The sequence below is a fragment of the Herpailurus yagouaroundi genome, unplaced genomic scaffold (assembly GCF_014898765.1).
Source record: "Herpailurus yagouaroundi ecotype Mexico unplaced genomic scaffold, PumYag 100, whole genome shotgun sequence".
Taxonomy (NCBI): Eukaryota; Metazoa; Chordata; class Mammalia; order Carnivora; family Felidae; genus Herpailurus; species Herpailurus yagouaroundi.
The window spans coordinates 69,343,523-69,369,035 of NW_024412391.1; the positions used below are offsets into that span (position 1 = coordinate 69,343,523).

At 34.4% G+C, this 25,513-nt stretch overlaps 2 protein-coding genes across 9 annotated transcripts in view; one reads left to right on the forward strand and one right to left on the reverse strand.

The window, feature by feature from the left end:
- The window catches only part of SLC25A40 (solute carrier family 25 member 40), a 76,794-nt gene extending 57,666 nt beyond the window's left edge, over positions 1-19,128 (forward strand). For 2 of the 5 annotated variants that reach the window (XM_040472771.1, XM_040472773.1), the window contains 2 exons: positions 1,876-1,956; positions 2,308-4,324. In XM_040472771.1, coding sequence (XP_040328705.1) covers positions 1,876-1,956; positions 2,308-2,423 — 197 coding nt within the window. In that variant the 3' untranslated portion in view covers positions 2,424-4,324. Of the gene's footprint in view, positions 1-1,875; positions 1,957-2,307; positions 4,325-19,021 lie in introns of those variants that run through there. The other 3 variants (XR_005789430.1, XR_005789428.1, XR_005789429.1) reach the window with 3 other exon arrangements.
- Positions 6,175-25,513, reverse strand: part of RUNDC3B (RUN domain containing 3B) — a 155,052-nt gene continuing 135,713 nt past the window's right edge. For all 4 annotated transcript variants that reach the window (XM_040472768.1, XM_040472769.1, XM_040472767.1 and 1 more), the window contains 2 exons: positions 23,553-23,674; positions 6,175-8,545 (listed from right to left, as the gene is read on the reverse strand). In XM_040472768.1, the coding sequence (XP_040328702.1) occupies positions 8,400-8,545; positions 23,553-23,674 (268 nt within the window). In that variant the 3' untranslated portion in view covers positions 6,175-8,399. The remainder of the gene's footprint in view (positions 8,546-23,552; positions 23,675-25,513) is intronic.

Here is a 25,513-nt window from a genome sequence, read left to right on the forward strand (position 1 = left end):
TTGCTCACTCGTTCTCTCAATAAATAAATAAACTTAAAAAAATTTAATCTCAGGTTTCCACTTCATAAACCTGGCTCACATCCCCATTGGGTTGTTGGGGAGGATACGGAGCAATGGTAATGCGAATGCTGGGCAGGTGAGAGTATGAGTTTGGAAAATAATCTGGCAATGCCAAGAAGGCTCTCTGAACAAGAAGTTCCACCTAAGATATGTGCCCTAGAGAAATGTCTGCACATGTACAGGGATACTCACTGAAAGAATTATAATCCCCAAAAGTTAGAAAGCACTGAAATAGCCCCTAGCAAAGAAATGGGTAAATTGTGATCATTCATATAATGCAATACCATACAGCAATGAAAATGAATAAAATATAGCTATGCTTGTCAATATAGATAATCCTAAAAGCACATTACAAATGTACAATGTCATATAGCATTTATATAAAGTTTAAGAGCATAAAAAGCAAGAGTATGTATTATTTATGGATATGTTCACATGTAGTAAAGGTTTAAACACATGCATGAGAAAGATAAAGGAAAAAGGAGAGAGAGTGGTTACATCTAAGGAGAGCAATAGTATTGAGAAGGAATATATTGAGGACTTCAATTGTAGCTAAAAGATACAGGTGTTAGGATTTGAAAAATGTGGATGGTCAGTAAATGAGTATTTTATGGTTGTCTATGCTTGAAATACATAGTAACCAACGGTGTTTCCTTACAATATTCCTGTAGGAATAGCTCTTCAGTGTTGGAACTTAGGCAGGAGATATTGTGGAGATCGCTTTGGAGCTCTACTGAGACTTAATCTTCAGTTAATAACTCTTTCTGTCTGTTCTCTTCTGCATTTATTGCACCTTAGTCTTAAACAGGGACTGGTATGGGGCTTGAATTCTACAAGATCAGAAAATACCTGGCTATTCGGTTTCCTTTCTTACACCAGTTGTTTCCAAAATTTAAATGGAATAATTCAAATATGCAGAAGTTGCCGACTCATAGTATAAAGTTTTTGTCATTGGCTTTCTTTAGAAAGTTAAATTTCATTCATAAATACTTTGTTCTTGGTTTAAAAATGTCCTTTTATTGGGTTGCTAAAATTATTATATTTATACTATTTATATTGATCATATAGCTTCTTAAATAACAAGGCCTCATTTATCTTCATAGAGAATCTGATATTTATATAAATGAGATTTGAGATAATGAGCCCCCTATTCCATTAAGTGGCAAAATTCTAAAAAGCCATTTCTGAAAGCTCTCTTTCTCCACCCTTTCCCTTTTTCCCCTGGCCATGCTTAATACTATATACTTTAATCTTTCTTAATGACTCACTTGTCCATGTTCACACTGATGATTGTGGAGTCTAATAGCAGCTCCCGGCAGCTAATGAGGATAATAGAGGAGTGTTTGCCCCTCATCCAACTGGTGTCAAACCAAGACCTTGACAACTTCCGTGTGCAGCTATCACAGTGTTTGCATAGTAGTGTGTCTGCTTCATAGCAGCCTCTTGTTTTACTTACTGTGTCTAGTAGTCTTTGGGTTAAGCCAGCTGCTTAGAATCGTTGTGTAAAATAAAGGTAAGTAAACTTTGCGCATGAATAGCTCATTTATAGCTTTATGTTTGAACCTCAGTGACAAATTATATACTATAATTATACACTATATACCTTTAACCTTCAACATTTTTCTATTTTTTCTATTTAATGAATCAGACTATTAAATATAAGACTTTGGGTAAGTTTTGGGTAGATAGATCTTTTCTTAGTATAATGAAATTATACACCCCACATTCCCAAAGACCATAAATACTTGATGTATGTCATATGTATTAGAAATAATTAAGTGGTAATTTATAATGTATCATTTCTTTAACATTTAGTTTCTATGCCTTTGCATATGTCAACATGGACTATCATGAAGAACATTGTTGCTAAGAATGGGTTTGCAGGATTATTTACAGGTAAAAATACTTATTTTACCAAATTGTTGAATAAAATGATTATTTTTCAGTCTGTCCTTTTCCTAAACTAGCAGGAAATTATTGAAAATATTACACATTTATGACTTCTCCCTAAACATCTTTAAGTTAAAAAAAATCTGAATAGATTTAATAAGATGAAACTTCTGTATAAAGTAAAGCGGAATTAAAGTGAGGAGCTTGGGAGTAATTTGGCTTGTTCTCTGATACCAGTTGATGGCACGGTGTTTGATACATCACTTCATTTGATCATTATCAGAATGAAATGAAATAAATTACATTTTTTAAACATAAGGTAAAATTTGTTCTGATTTTTTTCTATTCTCTTTTCAGGCCTCATTCCCCGTTTAATTAAAATTGCTCCTGCTTGTGCCATTATGATCAGTACCTATGAATCTGGGAAGGCTTTTTTCCAGATGCAAAATGCCAGAAGACAACAATACCAGTGATGCTGTTTCAACTTGAAGTAACAACCAAAGCCAAATAATAAGTTGGAGATTCTTAGGCAAGAACTCTCACCATTATCTCAAAATGATTTATTTTCTGTTTTATAACTTAAATGAGTAGTAGTTTCTGCTTTGCCTCTAAATCATAATCCTAAGTTAAAAATAAATTCTGTTACCCTAATTTTTGAGATACTGAAAAAGATATTCCAGAAATCACATCCATTAAATGTCCCTGTAAAGAAAAGAAAAATTATTCCTAAGTACTGAAAGCAATAATCTGAGAGTTTGATAATTGAGAATGTGTAGGATGTATCAGAACATTTTGAATTGTGTTCTTAATGATGTGGAGAGTCTAGAAGAAAAATGCCCAAGTCTTTTATACATACCTAAATCATGCATGTAGATATTTAAGTATTTCAGCAAAGTATATAATAGATGGCAGTCTTTAAGTAACATTATTTGCATTTAGCAAATAATACCTATTACTTTCTTTAATTCAAATGCATTAGATTTTTTTTTTTTTTTTTTTTTACTTCCTGTTGCTGTTTTAAGGCTTCACCAGTGTTAGGATTTCTTCACTCAAAGGTATGGCTATTTTATCTTTATGAATCAAAATATAACTGTTTATGTGATATAGGTGATATTTTTGATGATTAAAGACTATTATTCACTGTTTCTGCAAAAGAGGAGTCGTCTTTCTGATGGTGTTAAATGTTTGGCACAGTAGCTCTTGGCTGAGCAGAAAACCACATTAGATTTACATTAGTAAAATTTATGTTTCGGCCTAGGAAGGGCCTCTGGTTTCAGCCATCTTGTAATTCAGATATCACCGTTTGTGGAGTTCTCTAGGTCACTTGTACTGGCTTCTTCTAACACAATAGAGATTACTAATATAGGATAAGACACAAAATATTTCCAAAATGTCCCTCGATTTTACACATCTTCATGTTAGTATGCTAGATCAAGAGACTAAAGAGGCAGCAGTTTCCTTAAGAAATAGCTTTCAGTCACTGTAGGCTAACGCCTCAGTAATGTTGCTTATGACTGCAGGAATGAGACAGGGAAGGGTTATGAAGACAGGACAAAAGTGATACCCTTTTTTTGTTTTTGTTTCATTTTCCCAGGATCTGTATCCTATAAGAAAAAGCACTTTATTGCAGTCTACATGTATGCTAGGAAATGTGAAGTATTTTTTGTTCTAAAATAGAGTAATATGTTCAGGTGACAGACCTCTAGTGTTTGTAGAGGAACTAATGTACTTTGTATTATAGAAAAGAGTTTATCTATTTCACCAGAACAGATTGTGTGTGTATGTAGTCTTTTGTGTTTGCTTTACCCTCTATTGATTTACCTTAAAATTGCAATATCTAGAAAATCATAAATATTTATGACTTTGACATTTTCATTAAAATATTTTGATTTCTTAAAAGTATGACTGTGCTTCAAGCTAAATATTTTCATACAAAATCATTATTTTAATGCTATACTTTATATAAAAAAGTTTTATCTTGAACACTGATGTTTAACAGTATTAAATTTATTTTATTTTATTTTTTTAACAGTATTAAATTTACCTTGGTTCTGTTATGCTTCTTTTTGGTAACTGATCAGTAGAAAACAAAAATTTTAATTTGTAACTTTTAAGAAGCAGTCTGATATTTCACCTTAATAGTAATACCAACAGGGATACTGCCACCATCCCCAGTACTGTATGACTGCATATATGGAAAATTCTTATCATTCAGGATTAAAATAAATAAATCTAATTCCTTAGAAGCTTTTCTAATACATACTACATGCAGCGTATCTGGATGAAAAGAAGAGTGAAATGAAGCTTTTTCTGTACTTAGGTGGTAGAGGTAGAGAAGCATTAATGTTTTATTTAAATAAATAGCTAAAAAGTGCTTGGCTAGAAATTATATTCTATGTAATGTTTCTGAAAGCAGTTTCCTTCTATTTATGTTAAGTTTTCTAACACATACATTTGATTTATGTGTAAGTTTTTTAATAAATCCATGTATTACATACTTGCTACCTTCCATATAATACACATTTGACTTTTTAAAAAAGCAGAGATGAAATTAAAATAAATTTTTCTTTTATGTCTAAGAAAACTATTCACTATACATATTTAACCACATGACTTTTTTATGCATTTTTTGATATTTTTTTTCAATATATGAAATTTATTGTCAAAGTGGTTTCCATACAACACCCAGTGCTCATCCCAAAAGGTGCCCTCCTCAATACCCATCACCCACCCTCCCCTCCCTGCCCCCATCAACCCTCAGTTTGTTCTCAGTTTTTAAGAATCTCTTATGCTTTGTCTCTCTCCCACTCTTTTTTTTTTCCTTCCCCTCCCCCATGGGTTTCTGTTAAGTTTCTCAGGATCCACATAAGAGTGAAAACATATGGTATCACATATGACTTTTTTAAATTCTTCCCTCTTTCTGGAGTACGAGTTCCAAGGATGTAGGAAAGTTTTTAATTTTTTGAATCAGTTTTGAATTTTTTCTCCAAAATGAACTTTTTAAATAAATTTTAACATTCAACATTTACTCAGATCTTTTATGTGGTAGGCAGTATAAAGAGCACTTGAGATAAGAAAATACTTCAGATACTGTCACCGGCTACAAGGAGACGGCAGAGCTGTTTGACAGGTTTGCAAAGGAAGACATGGAACAGCTGAGGGATTGTCCACTCAGCCTGGGAGCAGAGAGGCAGGGTGTCAGGGACATACTTCTATGATTAGGACAGGTGATCCAGTTAAACATACCTGGAAGTGGGAGGCATTGAGCCCCAAATGTGGAAAAACAAGAAGACAACGGGAAACCAAAGAAGCATGTTTTGGCATAGCTCTAGTAATTATGGAGTTGAGTTGGTTGGTTGGTTTTCCAAGACCAGCTTTTTTTTTTTAACTGAAAAGAAAATAGGGTAGCATAGTTTAGCACAACACAGCACAGCAAACACTAGAATGTGTCACATGTAGTAAGGCTGTCTTATGTAGTGAAACTTTGGTTTTATTTGGGTTTTAGAGAAATAATGGGACTTATAATAAGAACTAGTTTGGACTAAAATACACTTTTGAGAGAGACCATAAGGTCATTGATACAATTTTATATCCCCTCATCAGTTAAAAAGAACAAAATCTAATGTGAAATAGGGGCTGCTGTGCTTACAGAAGATTAAAAGATATTTAAGAGCCCTGATGTTCAAAGGAGTCCTGTGACATTTCAGAGGTGATTCAGTGTATTCATCAAAACTGGAGATTTGACTAGGAACTTCTTTTACAGAGAATTTCCTTAAGTTGTAAATTTGAGACACATTTTTAACCAATTGAAAACAATTATGTAAATCTAATAAAGATGACTTAAATAAAAATTTAGTTTACATAATATCTTTTAATGCTGACATCCTCTTGATGCTATCATAGGTTCTGAGAAGATGGTGATGTTTCCATTTTATAGGTGAGAAAACAAATATGGCTGATGTATAATTATATTAGCAACTGCCCAAATCACTATGGTATTGTACCACTTCAATAGATATTGTGTATTCTGAACCATATCATGTTATTTTTTTTAATAAAAGGTATTTAATTTTATATGACTTAAAATAAAGATTTCTCTAATAAAACTTTTGTCCTATTAGTATTTTAGGTGTTGAATAATATACATTTACCATATTTGCTAAAACACAAGGCTCAGTGTACAACTTGAATCAAGTACCTTCAAGGAAAAAATATAACCACTAATGCATAGTACAAAACGTTTAATATACATGCAACAAGTATAGTACATCAAGGCAACAAAATACACATGGAAATATCAGCATACAATTCAGCATTCTATTTTGGATAGGGTGTGTAAACAATAAACACTACCACCTAAAATTAAAGATTGAGACATACATTGTTTCCTCATGCAGACATTACGTATATAACAAGTGTGAAATGAACTGTACAGAAACCTGAATTCACATCAGCAGATGAATTTTGTACCAAGAGCTCCAAGAAAGGAGGAAAAGTCACGATCCTCAGATGTCATGTTTAAATCTGCATTTAGCAGCATGTGAAGATGCACAGGTTACTGAATGCATTAGACAAATCTGGAAAATTATCAATTATGGAATCTTGAATTTCCTTTCTGTATTATAAAAATGTATGGAAAAAATTTAACAATGATTGTTTTAAATCACTGAGGAATAATAAATGTCAGTTCAGAGTGGACTGTGAATGATAAAACATTTTACACATTCTGATCGTTTTTTAGGAAAGCAGCAATAGTGCTTAAGAAGCCAGCTTCAAATTTTTCAAGTTCCCCAACTTAGCCATTTCTTACTCTCTTCTCCCAGTGTTGCCACTGTCCTCATTTTATATCTTCCTTCCAGCCCCATGCTCATTAAAAATTGCTTTGGATACCTCACTCATAATAAGGTATACATAATTAAGAGCAGGTAAAAGGTACCAATTTTCAAGAATATTTGCATTTTTACAAGTACTAAAGCCTTAAGCTAAAGGAATAAAGCTCTGAATATGTTCTGGTACATCTAGGATAACTTATTTTAACAGCTTCCAGGCCTCCTCTGTCCCTGAAATAACATTGCTTAAAGTGTCTTACATAGAAGACTAGCCTTCTTATTATTTATCCTAAATTCCAAATTATGAGAATAAAGCTCTAAGTTTTGCAGAGAACCACCACACCTACACATTTCTAATGCAAAGAACGATGTAGTAAGTTCAGCGCTCTTCTTGCCTCCTCTGAATAAAAGAAATCGCTGTAGGAGGAACATTCTTCCTGTTATGTCCAAGCTCCTAAGTTTGAATGTAATGTTTTCTTAATAAACAAAAATAGCATACAAAGTCCCCATTAAGTATTGTGTCCTCTTCATGTAAACAATACAGAAAACTTCTTTGGCACAACTGATCGTGTTTTCCTATTACTTACTATAGAAAATATACTTCATACATTTTTTTTTCTTTCAGTATGGTGGGATTTTTATGGATGAAATATATAGTTGCAAAAACTGCAAAAAGTTTATAGCACATAACTTTTCAAAAAAGAAAACTAACTTTAGTAGAAGTGTAGGGATTTTTAACGTTAACATGGCATGGTTCATTGTTGCACACAAGGGACAACAAAACAACCCTATTATGTCAGATATTTAGTGTGGTGATTACTAATCCTTAAAGATCTCAAATCCTTAAATCAACCTGGAGTTTTTTTCAAGAAGTATTGTACATTTTTCAATGTTTTCTAACTATTGAGGAATACTTGATATTTTTATGTAACCTCTTAAGAAAATCTTGGGGAAAATAAAGATAAGAAATTTATCCACTTTACCGAAACGCTGTAAAATACTTCCCATATGACCCTCATAAATTTAGTGATGGCCTAAAGGCACATTCCTACAAAATTTATAAAATGTTAATGGAATTTTGATACCAAAACTGAATAAGCCACTATGAAACCAGCTGAGAATTTCCTCCTTATATTAAAAACAAGGCATTTAAACATCAGAATATAGGAAGAAATTAATGAAAAAATGAAATTAACATGTCATTTTTAGAAAATCATTGAATAAGAGAGTAAAAGAAAAAACTTACATGTCTCTAGAATAAAACCTTCAACTCAGCCTGGCAATGATGATGCATTTAAATACATGAAAATCAGCTAAATAATAAATATACATCACCATTTACAATGGGTTATTAATTTAAAGGATATTTGAAAGTTTTTTAAGCCTATTCATATTTAAACTTCCTCAGTGACAAATGTAAGAATCTTAAAATGAAAATGGCAGGATCATTTTTTTTCACTCAGAAGGGCACATGGAATAGACTGAATTCTCTAAAAGAAGCAAGAGGATTCCATACATGTGCCAGAACAATATAAAATTCCAAAGGTTTTCCCCAGCAGTCAAACTTATGTAAATAGAACATTTGCAACATAAAAACTTCTGGCTTTTACATAAAATTTTTCAGGACGGAGTTAGGCCTGGACTTGTCATCTCTGTTGTGGGACTTGCAAGGTAGTCATTAGATTTGAGACTTGTTAGTGATTTGTAACTTGCCACTGATGTTAGAGACCCACAGAGACCGAGTAATGAGGGAGTATCTTCTTTACCTGAAAGTTAAGATAAAATTACAAATATTTAATTGCCATTGAAGAATGGTACCAAAAGATCTTACAAAGCTTAAAACTTACATACTTCACAAAATAATGCAAACATAGATATCTAATTATGTATTTCTATAGTTTCAGTGTCACCCTTAAAAAAACATTACCAGAGAATTATTTGTGCTCCTCATAAAAGTTCTAGAAATGGAAGTCTGAGATGCCTTGTTTTGAGATGAAAATCAAAAGTTTACCTTTTTTCCAGAATATGTTCATGTTCAGTCGGTAAAGGATAATAAACTAAAGTAACAGTGCCCAGGCCACAGAAATACAAGGAAATCCCCATGCAGGTAAAGTACTGCTGTAGAAGCAAAACTGGTACAGTTCAGTAGGAGGGCTCACCTGGGACAGCATTAACTCACTTAGTGAATATAAACATTTTTCAGCATCTGCCTTGCATCAGGAACTTTAGTATGTGCTAGACTTCAGTAGGCGTATGAAGGAAGACTGGTAGATCTTTTGCACAGCTGGGGAATACAAGTGCTTCCCAGAGCAGAGTTTCAAGTACCAGCTAGAAGTAGCTGGTTTGAGACTGAAAGGCTAAGCTTTGAAAATCAGGTCTCCCAAGTAGATAAAAAGCTTACGTCTTACTTACACAGTTATACAAGTATAAACCAAACCAGACAGCAGGTGTTTCTGAATACTATATACTGTTTCAAACGGCCCCTGTGAAGTGTTCCCACAGGGTTCTGTACTCTAACCCACCTAGTTGTACTATATGGTACAATATGTGGGGCCTATGTACATAGTACTATATACTATGATACGTATGATAATTGTGGGGCTCTTTTTCTAAACTGTACACTGAGAAAGGACATGGAATTTGTTGTTTATTATTATAGTCCCAGTGCCTAGCACACAGGAGACGGTCATTAAATAATTATATAATTAACGAATCATGACTGTAGGAACTGTACTGGGACCCAAGAGCGTTCCTAGTCCCTTTTGGCTGTATGGCCTTAGGAAAGGCATCTTCTCGGAGCCTATGTGCTTAATAAAATGAGAACAGATACTAAATATGACTAGTTATGTTAACTGCATAGTTCTGCTGACAAGTAAAATACAGGAAAATATAAAAGCGTTAGAAAAAGTTATGAAAAAGACTGTTAAATTCAAATTTAAAATGTTTATGGCGTTATTTCACGACCAAAAGATTTAGGTGTTTCAAGCACCCTTTTCACGTTTAAGCTTAGAGACCCATTTCGGGTCAACATTCTGGAGTTCCTGTTAAATGCTCCTGGGACTTAACTGCTTTGGATAGTCTCTCTAAATTTCTACTTTAACTGTACAACTCAGTGGCATTAATTTTATCTATACTATTGCGCAACCATCACCACTATTTCCAAAATATTCATCACTCCAAACAGAAATTCTCTACCCATTTAAGCAGTAACTATCCATTCTCCCCTTACCCCCAATCTCTGGAAACTCTAATCTACTTTCTGTCAATGAATTTGCCTACCATACGTCATTCCTACCAGTAGGATCATACAATATTTGCCCTTTTGTGTCTGGCTTTATTTCACTTACCATGTCTCCTAAGGTTCATCCATGTTGTATGTATCAGAACCCCATTCCTTTTTTATGGCTGCATAATATCTCTTTGTATGTATACACTACTTTTTGTTTACCCATTCATCTGTACAGACACTTGGGTTGTGTCTACCTTTTGATTATTGTAAAGAGTGCAGCTGCAAACACTGGCACACAAGAATCTGTTTGAGTACTGTCTGCAATTCTGTGCAAGTCTATACTTAGGTAACTTTTTTTTTTTTTTAATACAATCATACAGTAATGCAAAAGCTAAACCACCTATATGTCTAACATAGTTACACAATGAGGTACTATACAGCTGTAAAAGAATCAGAAAGATCTCTATGTACTGCTAGGTAGTGATTTCACTGTCAAGTGAAAAAAGCAAACTGCAGAATAGCGTATAGCATGTTACCTTGTATCTAGAAGAGGGGCATGTAAATTATTTGAACTTACTTGTATTTTAAAAAGATAATTCAAAAATAAAAATAGTTAACTATGAAAGCAGAAGTGAACAGAACTGAAATGAACTTTCAGCACAGTAACTGGACTCTAGCATATATTCTCAAGATAAAATAATTAGAAATCTTACCACATTTTAGTAATAATATAGATACTGTTATTTTGAAATTAATATATAGTAGGATAAAGCAAATAAGTAATTATGTTCATATAAATTAGGAACCAATATATTCACCATAACATGTCAAAATATAAAATCAAGTGCACAGAAACCCTGAATCTTAAATTTAAATTGTAAAATAAATTTAAAGTATATTTTTCTTTAAAAAAAAAATTTCCTAACTCTTCCACAGGCTAGGAACAATGACTATTCTAGTAGCAACAGGGACCCCTAAAGCTAAATTATGGCCTTTAACATTTCCCAGTATAAGGAGGTAAGTCTTCTTAAAGAAATAGCTGATTCTGGGTGTGGGCATGAAATGTAAACGTCTTTTTTTACCACAAAGTGAGGAAGCTATGATAGACTGGGGGAGTGTCGAAAGGACATAGGAGCCATCTTTAAGGGTCACTGTTCAAAAAGGACAGTGACCTGATGAGATGCATTGACAAAGATGTATCATTTATGTTGTTAATGCACATATGTTTAATCTGAATTTGATAATAATGAGCATCAGACAAATTAAATCGTGGGACATTTAACAAAACAACTGACTTGGGCTCTTCAATATACAAACGTGTGTGACAGAAAAAGCCAAGTTGGTGGGTGCTCTGCTAGATGAAAGGACACCAAAGAGAATGAAAAGTAAATAATATGTGATCCTCGATCGGATTCTGGACATACCAAAAAAAAATAAAGGCTTTTAAATGATATTACTGGACATGCTGAGACAAGAATATTAACAAACTATCAGGTAATAGTGTATTGATGTTAAAGTGCCTAAGGATCATAATGGTATGGCTTTGTAAGAAGACATCCTTATCCCTAAGAGATATATGCTGACATACTTACAGATGAAGTTTATGATACCTGCAATTCACTTTCAGATGGTTGAGCACAACAGAAAAGGCAGATATAGGAGTAAATGAAGGGAGTATGTGCCACCAAAAACAAGAGCAACATAATACAAGTGTGGCAAAATGGTTACATTGGTGAATCATGGTAAAGCATACAGGGGTGTTCATTCCTCTGTTCTTTCAACTTTTCTGTAGATTTGAAATTATAAAAAAAAAAAAGTTGGAGTGGGGGAAGAAAACAAAGGTACACAAAGTCCTCAGTTGTGCCCCAACAAACAAATCATACAGCAGAGCTGAGTGGGGCATATCCAGGAGAGCACAGTGGGGGGTGGGGAGCCACCTATGAAAGCCAGCCTTTGCAGACACACGGCCAGCCTCTGAAAATACTGATGCTGGGGAACATGCAGGGCAGTCTGTTACCCTCAAGAAAGCCAAGAGACTTCACTGTAAGCCTTCATTTAAAAATAAAAGTAGAAAAAAAATGCACAAGATTCCAAAAATGGTTATGTTGTGACTGCAGCCATGCAACTATAAAAGGAAATAAAATATAAAAAGGAAATGAGCAAAAAAGGGCACCTGGATGGCTCAGTCAGTTAAGCATCTGACTCTTGATTTCGGCTCAGGTCATGATCATGGGATTCATGAGTTCAAGCCCTCCACACTGACAATGCAGAGTCTGCTTGGGATTCTCTCTCCCCTCCTCTCTCTGCCCCTCCCCCCACTGTGTGTGTGTGTGTGTGTGTGTGTGTGTGTGTGTGTGTGCGCGCGCGCGCGTGTCTGCGTCTGTGTGTGTGCGTGCACATGCATGTGCTCTAACTTTAAAAAAAGGAAATAAGCAAAAGGAAGCGTTAAGATACAGAATTATAACTGATTATTCCAAAATATTCTTGAATATTGTGATGTCAACAGTAACTTATGCATACACATATACGTATAAAATTACTATATGAATTAAAAAATAAGTATGTTAAACTATGTGTTGATATTTTAACAATTTTTTGATATGGGAGGAAATAACTAGTCAAGGTTAACAAAACTTTCTAGCTCAGACAAATGGAAAAGTAGTAGTTCCTAGCAGAAACAAGTTAGTCATAAGAAGCAGCAAATAGATTTTCATTTTATAGCAAGAAAGATCCCTTTTGTTTTAAACTTACAGATAAAGAGTCTGGACTCTACAAGTCTTCAGATGGTACTGCTACAAATATTACTAAGTTAGAAGTCATTCAGCACAATGCCAGATATTGTGATAAAAATAAAAGGAACCACTTCTTGCCTGTAGGGAGCTTAATGCAAGGTAGAAACAGACACACAGAAAATAATAATAAAATGCAGGAAGTACAGTGAGAAACATAAGGTAAATGTGAGATCACCAACTGTATAAGGAAGTCTGAGTGGGGACGGAGGGGCCAATGGGGAAATGAAGAGGCAGTAAACTATATCCTAATTTTAAGGAATGCCTACACAGATTCCTTAGCCACTATCATAAACCCATAAACATAGGGAAAATGTTAAGCTGTTATATAAGGAACATGTTACCTTTTTGTGATCAAAGGTCAAGAAAAGGGGTGGTCAGAATTTTGTGCGATAAAATTTCAAACTGGAACCACTGCGTGTAGTAGTCGGAGCTGGCAAAGAGGGAGTTGTGACACAGTTGTTTTTGCATGCACATGGATGAACGGTAGCCATGGGTGCTCATAGCAATCTCTAACAGACTTACTTTTATGAAGGCCAAAAAAGCCTTCAAAAACTTACAATTTCCCTTTCAAATTAGTAGTTGTTTGTTCATAGAAGAGTATGAAAACAGTAGGATGTAAATTTCCTATTACTGAAGCAAATCTTCATTAAAGAATTACTACAATTCACACTTTCTGGTAAAACAACACATAGCACTTGGGACAAACCCTGCAAGTAGATGAAGCTTGGTGACCTACACAGAAGGATTGCTTATCACATGCCAAGTGTATAAATGAAGGCAGAAGAAATTCCTCAGACTAGATAAAAGAAATTTTAAAGCAACAAGCAATTGGTGTGACTGATTCATGCACCATGAAGGATTTCTGTTAAGACGTCAAACGTCAATTTGCCATGGAATTCCTCTGGCCTTTGAAGGGAAGCTATTTAACTTGCAGAAGTGTTTGATTTAATTGAGGAAGAAAAAGAAACTCTCAGGCGGATAGCAAAGTGTACACATAAAAATGTACAGGATACTTAGTACCTTGAGAGAAAATCCCTGTATCAGTGGAGGATTGTTTTGGGAAATGGTTCACTGTTGACACAGAAAATGCTACTGTAAGCAAAGACAGCCACTGACAATTTTGATTAAATGATTCAGAAGAGACTGACTCTGAATACAAAGAAGTTCTTTACAACTGAATTCACTTTTATTTTCCTTTTTACAGATACAGAGGAGGTCCAGTAATTTTTTAAATCTATGCTTAATTCAAATGAAGTGCAAGAGTTGTACACTGACAACTACATACTACTGTTGAGAAAATTCAAGGTTGAAACAAGTGGGGAAACATTCCATTTTTCCATGGATTCGAAGACAATATTGTTAAAATGGCACTATCTCCCAATTTTATCTACATATTGTGTAATCCCCATCAAAATTCTAACTGCCTTTTTTTCTAGAAATAACAAGCTGATTCTAAAATTCCTATGGAAATTTAGTGGAGTCCAAATAGCCAAAACAATCTTGAAAAAGAACAAACTCCTGATTTCAAAACATAGATAGTATAAACATAAAGACAGTGTGGCACTATAGTATGAATATGCACTGGTACAGGCATACAGACCAACAACAGAACTGAGAATCCAGAAATAAGCCCATACATGTATGGGTAATGCATTTCAATAAAGAGTCCTAGGACCGTTCAGTTGGGGGAAAGAATAGTCTTTTCAACAAATGACCCAGAGGCAAATGAATATCCACATGCAAAAGAATCAAGCTGGACAATCAGCCCACACCATATACAAAAACTTAAATCAAGTAAGATCTAAAACTATAACACTCTTAAAAAGAAACACACGAGTAAATCTACATGACTTTGGATTAGGCAATGGTTTCTTAGATGTGACACCAAAAGCAAAAGCAACCACAAGAAAAATCAGTTAAATGGGACTTTGTCAAAACTAAAAATTTTGTGAGTCAACACTAGCAGGAAAGTAGAAAGACATCCCTCAGAATGGAAAAAAATATTTGTAAATCCTACATCTGACAAGGGCCTACTATTCAAAATATACACTGCAAGTAAAAAAAAAAGGCAATGCAATTTTTAAATTGTCAGAGGAGTTGAATAGGCATTTATCTGAAGATGATATACAAATGGCCAATAAGCACATGAAAAGACGCTCAATGTTATTACTCATTAGGGCAATGCAGATCAAAACCATGAAACTGCATTTGATACCCACTAAGATGCTATAATTATAAAGACTGTCAATAACAAATCTTGGTGAGGGTGTGGAGAAAATGAAACACATACGTTGCTGGGGGGATTATGAAATGATACAATTGCTGTGAAAAAGTTTAGCAGCTCCTCAAATGGTTACACATATGTTCTAACCAATTCCATTCCTAGTTATATACCCAAGAGAAGTAAAATATGCGTTCACACAAAAACTTGTATGTGAATGCTCATAGCAACATTATTCATAACTGCCCCAAAGTGGAAACTATCCAAATGCCCAAATGATGAGTGGATAAACAAACTGTGGTATAACCATACAATGGAATATTACTTGTGCACTGAAGGGAATGAAGCACTGAGACTTGGTACAACGTGGACGAACTGTGAAAACACAATGCTAAGTAGGAGAACCTACACAAGAAAGGCTACATATTATATGACTTTATTATATTAAATGTCCAGAGTAGACAAATCCAAAGAGACAGTAAGTACATTAGTAGTTACTCAAAGACTGGGGGAGGGAGGAATTGGGACCAACTACTAACAGGTGCAGTGCTTCTTCATTGGTTGATGGCAATGCTCTGGGATTAGTGGTGATGGTTGCACAACACAGTGAATACACTAAACACTAATCAACTCTACACTTTACAATGGTGAATTTTATGTTAAGTAAATTACAATAGTTTCTGAAAGCCTAAAGGATCTTTTAAAATAAATGTAAAAAAATGCTAAGAGATATGTAAGCAATGTTATGATTTAATTGTTGGCTCTTTTCTTTTGGGGGAGCCACATAAAATAATGGTGTATTTTAAAACCCAAGTCATCTTAGATTTGCTGAAATATGGGACGCCTGGATGGCTCAGCTGGTTGAGCATCTGACTTCAGCTAAGTCAGTTCATGAGTTCAAGCCCCGCACTGCGCTGTCTGCTGTCAGCGCAGATCCCGCTTTGTCCTCTGTCCCTCGCTCTGCCCTTCTCTCTCTCTCTCTCTCTCTCTCTCTCTCTCTCTCTCTCTCGCGCGCGCGCTCTCAAAAATAAAAAGATTTGCTGAGATATAGGTAGCTAACTAGTAATACTGTAATAGGAATTGTCACATAAGAAGGATTAATAAAACCTTTTTTTAAATTTTTTAACATTTTTTTATTTATTTTTGAGACAGAGAGAGACAGAGCATGAACTGGGGAGGGGCAGAGAGAGAGGGAGACACAGAGTTGGAAGCAGGCTCCAGGCTCTGAGCCATCAGCCCAGAGCCCGATGCGGGGCTCGAACTCACGGGACCGCGAGATCGTGACCTGAGCCGAAGTCGGACACTCAACCGACTGAGCCACCCAGGTGCCCCGATAAAACCTTCTTGAAAAAAATGACAACTTCTCACCCTTTTCCTTCAACAATTATGGTGCCATTTTAACTTCTGAGATATTCTTTTATTTAGCAATCAGTGGGAATGTAGAATTGCTTTTTTTTTATACCTTTCTACTGTATTATTCATTAAAATACATCCTTGAGGAATGTAAACACATAAAAGGTTATTCTATGTAAAGGCATAAAAGGCCTGAATCAAATTTTAGAATACAAGCATAAATTTCTATTTTTTTCAAGTCATAAGTAACAAATCTCTATTTCTTAAGATTGTTCATATGGAGTTAATAAAAATATTTGTAACTAAAAATGCATAAATATATAAACTAACAATGATTTATAGTTCCACCACCAAAATTAATTACTTTTAAATCTTGACATATTTGGCTTCCACTGTTTGTTTTTAGATGGAAAAAACAATCTACTATGTTTATAAAAGTGACATACATTCATTGTAAAAATTTAATCAACAGAGTAAAGCACACAAGAAATTTTAAATTACCATTCAGCTTACATTCTGACAGAAAAATATTATAAAATTCATATGATATACTTCTCATAAAGTTTTCATTTTATTTTTAACTGAAATTCAATATAAGGCCAGTAAAAGAAATGCTGAACTTCTAATAAAATTTTTTTTTGAGATTTAATTTGTAAAAGATTACTCTATATTTAGAGAGCATAAAAAACATTCATACTTTTGCCCACCACATCTTGGTGTTAACTGCAAGCATCAATTTTATAATTATCTATTGAACTCTCAAAACTCAACAGGAAAAAAAAAACAAAAAATAATCCAATTAAAGAACAGGTAAAATAAGCGAAGAGGTAGTTCACTGGAATATACAGATGGCAAATGAGCACACGAAAAGATAATGAACACCATCTGCCACCAGGGAAATGCAAATTAAGACACAATGAGATATGACTGCATATCAACCACAATGGCTAAAATAAAAAATAGTGACACCACCCCTTGTTGGCATGGAGGTAGAGACACTTAATTGCTCATCCAATGGTGGTGGGAATGCAGAAGGGTACACTGAAAAAGTCTGGTGGTTTCTTATCAAGTTAGACATGCAACTGCCATACAACCCAGCAACTGTATTCCTAGGTATATATTCCAGAGAGATGAAGGCTTAGGTTCACACAAAAACCTGCAAACAAACCTTCATAGCAGCTTAGCCCATTCAGGCTGCTAGAACAGAGATACCATAAACTGAGTGGCAGCTCAAACAAAAGAAATTTATTTTCTGGTTTTGATTTCTCATAATTTTGGAGGCTGGGAAATCCAAGATCAAGTTACCTGCACATTCCATGCCTAGTGATGGCCTATATCCGGTTCACAGCCCAGCCATCTTCTCACTGTGTCCCAACATGACTGAAGAGCAAAGGAGCTCTCTGGGGTCTCTTTAAGAACACTAATCCTGTTCCTGATGGCCCTACCCTCGTGACCTAATCACCTCCCAAAGCCCACATTCTGATATCATCACACCAGAAATTATGAGTCTGGCAGACACAAACATTCAGACTATAGTAGCAGCTTTACTGCCCCCAAATGCAAACAACTCAAATGTCCTTCAATGAGGGGTTTTTAAACAAAGGTGATAATATATACATACCACAGAATATATTTTAGCAAAAAGGAATAAATCATCGATACACAGAACAATTTGGATAGATCTCAGGGGAGCTATGCTCAGTGAAAATAAAAATGCCAATCCCAAGTCTATATACTGTCTGATTTACAAGTTCCCTTCATATCTTCATGACAAAATTATAGTAATGAAGAACAGACTGGTGTTGGCCATGGGTTAGGGAAGGGGCAGAGATAGGGCAAGGCTGGGAAGGAGGTGGGTATGATTACTGAAGGGCAGTACAAGGGACCCTGGTGATGATGTAACTATTCTGTATCTTGACTCTAGCAATGTATACACACACCTGTACATGGGATAAAACTGCACAAAACTAAAAACACACAGTGATGAATACATGTAAGTCTGAATGAAATCACTGGATCATACCATCAGTTTCATGGATGTGATGCTGTACTATAGTTTTGTAAGATGCCACCACGGAGGCAAACTGGGTGAAGGGTACACGGATCTTAAGTGCATTTGAATCCACACTCACCTCAAAATAGAAAGTTAAATTTTAAAAAGGATAGCTAGAGAAATTCCTTAAAATATGATAAGCAGTGAGGGAATAGTGCAGAATGTTAGGGAATGCTAAATGAGCAGAATAATCTTGTGCATTTATATTTTTGTACTGCTTAAGTATTTCTTCAGGGTAAATTTCCAGATGTGTGACTGCTGGCTTAGAAAGTAAAAGCATGTAACTTCACATTAACTTGGGGAAGACTTAAAGTATTTTTTTCCATTTCCTTGTGTCTACTTTTATGTCCCTTCAGGATGGTTTATAGCTCTCCTCTTACTAGGAATAAATTTAACACTAAATGTGCAAACTCTAAATATTTTATCTTTTCTGTTGCTATTTAAAATGTCACCCCCCCACACACACACACTAACAGAGTCTCTTACTGATTATTGTTTGTACATGTAAAAGCTAATGATTTCTGTATAATTTTATATTTTGCTACTTCAAATAACTACTTTTATTGTCTAAGTATTATTTCTCTTGTTTTCCAGGTTCATGCCATCATCTGCAAAAATCCAACTCTCCTGTCTCTAGAAGTTTCTTCTTTAAATGTGCTAGCTACTACCTCTAGTATAACATTAAACAGTGGTAGAATCAATGTGGTATCTTAGTATTTCCTCATTAAGTAAGATGCCCGCTTTGGGACAGAGACATTCATACATACTCATGGAAAAGAACTATTATTTAGTTCTTTTTTCTTAAATGTGTCACACAATGTTGAATTCTGTTCAGGGCTTTTTTGTCATCTGTGGGGACAAACACAGGTCTTTTCTATCTTAGACCTATTATTATGGTATTATATTAATAGATTTCATAATATTGAATTAAACTTATATTCATGGGTTAAATGTGCATGGTCATTGTATACCATTTCTTTTTGTGTGGCTAAGATTCTGTTAACTAATATATTATTTAGAATCACTTATCAATATAAGTGATACTGGGCTATAATTTTTTATTTTTTAATTTTTCATACTGTATCAGATTATATTTATCCCCTACACTTTTATTTGTTCTTTCTGCCTTTGTTATTAAATTAGCTAGGTCTCTAATTTGTTAATTTTAAAAGAAAAATGATTTGTTCATTAATTAGATCTGTTTTTCTATTCTTTATCTCAATTTGTGGTTTTATCTTTATTATTTTCTTCATTGGCTTTTTTATTTACTTTGTTTTTCTTGCCATATTGGTCTGGGAAACTTGATTCATTTATTTTCTTTCTTTTTAATGAAAAGGTATATATATAAAAATTATACACTTTCCTCTAATTGGCTTAAATAAATCTCACAAAGTGCTATGATGAGTTTTTATTGTCATTTTTTAGAAATGGGTAATTTCAGCTTTTCTTACTTGCTGTTTCTTTTTCTACAGGATAACAAGTCTTACTTTCTGTTTTAACTTCATATTATTTGGAATGGTTTGTAGTTTTGTTCTAGTTGTTACCTTTATCCTTTATACAACTAGAGAAGTGTAATGCTAATCTCATCCTCTTCCCCTTATGAATTACTCGATCTTTTTGCCTAGAAGCCCTGAGTATGTTTTTTTATTTTTTTTATTTTTAATGCCTAATTGTTTTAATACCATATGTCTTGCTGGTGATTAATACTGGTTAATTTTCTCAGGCACTTTGTCAGCCCTGTCAATTTGTAGATTTTAGTCTTTTATTTCCAGATATTTTTCTCGGATTAGAGATTCAGTATTAGTTCTGCTCCACTGTTTTATCTTCCTCAGCGACTTCACTGATAGATCTTCTTTGCTTGACTTCCAATTCAAACACTTCCTGACTCATTTTACTTCTTTCTTCATTACATTTTCATTCTCTTGATTCCTTTCCTGCTTTTCTTCAGTGTTCTTTATTAAGTTCTCTTTCAAATCTATTCTTTAGACAGCTTATTCTTTAATATTTACTTCTGATATAATTTTGCCTTTTTCTACATTTCTTTCCAGAGTGTAATCAACTACCAATTCATTTCTTTCTGTTTCTGGAACATTTCTGTTCCTAGTTTTTGACTTCTAATTTAAAATGTTTTTATCCTATCTTTAAATGCTTGTTTGAAGATATTGAATAAAATCGTATGGTTGTATTACAGGATTTTTTTTTCCTGCTTCACTATTGTTTTTCTAGCGGAGGGTTTTATCAGAATTGTTTTCCGCAATTTAGGCATTTAAAAAAAACAGTAATTTTGTACACATAGGAAGTCTAGCTGATTTGATTGGCTGGTGAAACTTTTCATTCAAGAGCAGCCTCCTGTGTCAGTGTATCAAAGCAGTTTCCTAATTGTATGGCTTTTATGGGGGTGGAGAGGGGAAGGATGCTATGAGTGGAAAGGATGTGTGTCCTTCAAGTTTTACAATTTTTTCTTTAGTTTTACACAATCCTAAATGAAGTCCTTTTTGTTGTTGGGTTTCAGTTGGTGAATTTATTCTTTTTTTTTTTTATCATTCTATTAGATATTTGGGTATGGAAAGTCTATAAATAATATTTCATCTGTTATTTAACCTTGAATTCTTAAAGCCAAAACTTCTCTGTGTGTGTATGTGTGTTTACACATTTTATTTTTTAGAGTAGTTTTAGGTTCATAGCAAAAGTAATAAGCAGAATGTACAGAGATTTTTCCGTATCTCTATACAAAGTCTCTCCCATTATGAACATCCCCCACCAGAGTGGTACATTTGTTACAAATGATAAACCCTACACAAACATATCATTATCAAGCAGGGTTAACAGGTTACATTAGGGTTCACTTTTGGTGCTGCACATTCTATGGGTTGGACCAATTTATAAGGACATGCATCCACCATTTTACTATCATACAGAGTAGTTTCACTGCCCTAAAAATTCTCTATGATTCACCCAGTCATCACTCTTCTATATGTTTATTTTTATAGTATAAAAATTACCCATTATTAATCATGACCTATTGCTGTTAAAATGACTATAATTATAAATTGATTAAAATACTAAATAAATGTGTCTTTTACATTGAGAGTCATCACAAGTAAATCCACTACTGGATTAATTTTTAAAATATACATATTCTAAATTGTGACAGTGAACTCAGTTTACTCTCTTCCATTTACATTAGTGCCATTAGGATACTCTATTATGCTATCTTTATTATCCACATCATCAAAAAAAGATTCATATGTAGTCAGTACACAGTATTTACAAAACTATCAATATAGACTTAAGGCCCTCTGAGAACATTTCAACAACTCTTAAAAGAAGCAGAACATTCAGCTTAACAAAATTTCCCATTGCCTGAGCCTTCTTGTTACCTGAATTTTTATACTATCCACACCTTGTACCTCACATTCTAAGACATTCATTCATTATATACTTATTCTATCAAAAAACATTTAATAATTGTCTATTATGTGACAGGCTCTAGTAACACACTGGTGAAAAATATGGGTAAGTTTCCCTACCCTCATGAAGCTTACATTTTAGTGGCGAGTTAGAGACAAGAATCATAACATAACACAGGGCAATGTGATAGAGTGTCTGGAGTGGGTGGATATGGAAATGGGGATGGTTACTTAAAGTATGGTAGTCAAGGAAAACTTCTTTAAAGAGATATTTCAACAGAGATCTGATAAGGAGGTTACCATTCAAAGACTTTAAGAAAGAAGATCTAGGGCAGTGGGAAAAGCAATTGCAAAGAGTGGAGGCAGGAACCAGACTGAAGAAACAGCTAGGAAGTCAGTTTGCTGGGGTGCAGGGAGCAAGCAAAAGAATGGTATGAGGTAAGGCAGAAGTTGGCAAAGACATGATCATATGGGAGGCCATGATAAGCAGTATAGATTTTAATGTGATTGTCATCGAGACCACTGGAGAACTTGAAGTTTGGGTATAATATTTTCTGACTTATATTTTCTAAGAACCCTGACTACTATATGGAGAATGGACTATGAGGAGACAAGAATGAGAGAGGAAAGATCAAAGAAAAAGCTGTGGCAGCAGTCCATCCAAGAGGCTTGCTCCATGTGACTTAGACTAGGGTTATAATAGTGAAGAAGATGATGAGTCAATGTAGACAGCATGTGTTGTATGGGGAGTAACAGGACTTGCTGATAAACTGACTTGGAGTTGTAAAGGGTAGTAGAATCTAGTAAGACATATGGTAGCGCCATTTACTGCAATGCAGAAGACAGGGAAGAAACTGGAGACACAGAGGAGTGCAGGTTCCCCTGCAGTAAGGAACTCTTTCCCTAGCCCTCACCTCACACACACTGGCAGAAGGAGAACTGGGTCACAGAGATAAAAGATGTGAGCACCATATCACACCAGCACCACTTGTCCAACCCAAAGTTCTAGAGTCACAGCCCTAGCATACGCTGGGGATAGGAAAGAAAATAACTTGCAATCAACTAAGCTACTGAAGCTTAAAAATACGTAGGCTGAGTCTTAGACAAGAAATGTGGTAACGAAAATGACCTGAAAAGTTTTGGAATTGAACCAAGATGTTGTCCAGGAAGATGCAATACAAGGGAAAGAGGGGTTGACAGAGCACAGCTGAAAGCAGTAACAGGAAAAAATAAAACTCTTACATCTATTCCCCAAGGTTTTCAGAATACTTAATAAATGAGGAACCAAGTGACTTGAGAACGAGGAAGTGGTCAGTTGTATCAAAGCTGCTGTAAAGTTTAAAACGATGAAGACAGAGAAGTGACTTTCGAATTGCAATATGGCAGTGGCTGACCACCTTGATAAGTCATTTTAGTAAGCTGTAGAGACACAGAAGCCGAATCAGCATGGGTTAAAACAAACAAACAAACAAAAACACAACAGGACAGGAAGCAAGGGAAATAAAAGGAAAAATTACAATCTTCTGAGAACATGAGCCACAAACACATGAGAAAAAAACAAAAAACCAAAAAACAATACCAGACCTTTTAAAATCAGAATGGCACTTTCATTCCTAGCATCCTTCACAGAAATGCCACTACTGTTCAACATTCTGCAACCAAAGCATACATAGTGCAGGAAAAACTAATTTCCAACTAAATTTTTCTTTTCTTACCTTCAGTGATTAAATTTAATGTGTCTTGTTTTCCATCTCCTTCTTGTGAATGACTTGGATCCAGCGAAGTCTGAGAAAGGCTAACTTCAGCTGATAACTGGTCAAGACTTTGATAACTTTTTCTGTAAAACAAGAGTGAAATACTACTTGGATTTCTTCTCACAAAAAAATAATTTCTAGAGATATTCTTCAATGTTTTTCTTCAATTTACTGAGTTTTGGTTTATTTCTCCACAATTTTCCCCCTCAACTCTGTCTCTATTCTGGCTGCAATATGATCTCCATTATACTTTTCCCTCTACCCTCTTTGGAGGTCTCTGGGATTGATCAACTAAAAAAGAAAAACAGTTTGTCAGACTAATTTAAACCCTTACACAAATTTTCGATTATTTAGCTGCTTAGAAAATGGAGACTTTCTGGTTATTATCAATTTTCTTTTCTTTTTTAGTAGGCTTCACACCCAGGCTGGAGCCCAGTGTGGGTCTTGAACTCACAACTCTGAGATCAAGACCTGAGCTGAGATCAAGGGTCAGATACCTAACCACTAAGCCATCCAAACACCCCTGGTTATTGTCAATGTTCAAAGGAGTGGAAAATCTACAGATTACTCTTAATGTAGAAACCAAAATGATATAACTTAATAATGATGTATTATCTCTCAGGCACTTCAAAATTCACCAATGTCTTGATATTCTTATGGATGCTTTTACATAAGAGTAATTACAAATTACCATTACAAATTCCTCTAATTTAGAAGTTTAAAAATCTTGGATTATAAAATAGGTGTTTTTGTTAATATACTATGAAGATAACTAATTTTCTTCCCTCATGTATTTGCTACTGTGATTTTGATTTCCGTTAAACAAATTAAGAGAAATGAATTGTAACAGAGGAAAAATTCCATTATATATGGAGACTTAATAAGGTTTATTATTAAACTTTCCTCATATTTCTTTTGTCAAGATAAAAACAACTCAAAAGACTTAGGCAGTTTTGGTGTTATTGACATATTGACAAGTAAGAAAATGGAATTCAATATTATTTCCAAATATATCTGATCCAGGAAAAATAGTATGTTTTTCAGGTTTAATATCTATTTCCCAAGGTAGCCAAATCCTAATTAATTTCCTAGAAATGTCATATATTCTATGATAACATTACAGGAGAGTATATGTAATTTAAATGATCTATTCCAGAGCTATTCTCTATTCAGACACAGAAGAGTAAACTTACAAATTTATTTAAAGGAGAATCTATTGTAGGAAACTTCTGATAACTGTAATACATAAAATATATTATGAGCTATACAACATGTAATAAAGAAGGATAGCCAATATTTACATAATGCTTCCCACTATATAGGTACTGTCCCTACATGTTTATATAGATTAATATATTTACTCCTCACAAATGCTCTAAGAGGTTGGAATTATACTGTTCCCAATTTATAGCAGAGTTAACAAGGGCACAAAGAGACTAGATTTGAACCTCATAGCCTGGCTCTAATTCTGTCTCATTAACTTCTATGCTATCTCCTTTCCTACTACAGAGAGAGAAAAAAAATGTTTTCTGTTTTATTAGAAACCCTTCCTAGGTTTCAGTTTGCTTACACAGATTAACCACGTCAACTATACTGTATGTAATCGTATCACTGAAAATTTCACTTGACTTTCATTAAAACTGTATTTCTTTAGCTATACAAGAAAGCAGGGAACACAGGAATTCAATAAAGGAAGTTATAAATAAGTTTCTTTTCCAAATTATTTTTCTGTGCCTAATAGGTAGAAGGCCTGTCTTTAAATGGCTTTAAGGGACTTTTTTTTTTTTAATTTATATATGAAATTTATTGTCAAATTTGTTTCCATACAACACCCAGTGCCCATCCCAAAAGGTGCCCTCCTCAATACCCATCACCCACCCTCTCCTCCCTCCCACCCCCCATCAACCCTCAGTTTGTTCTCA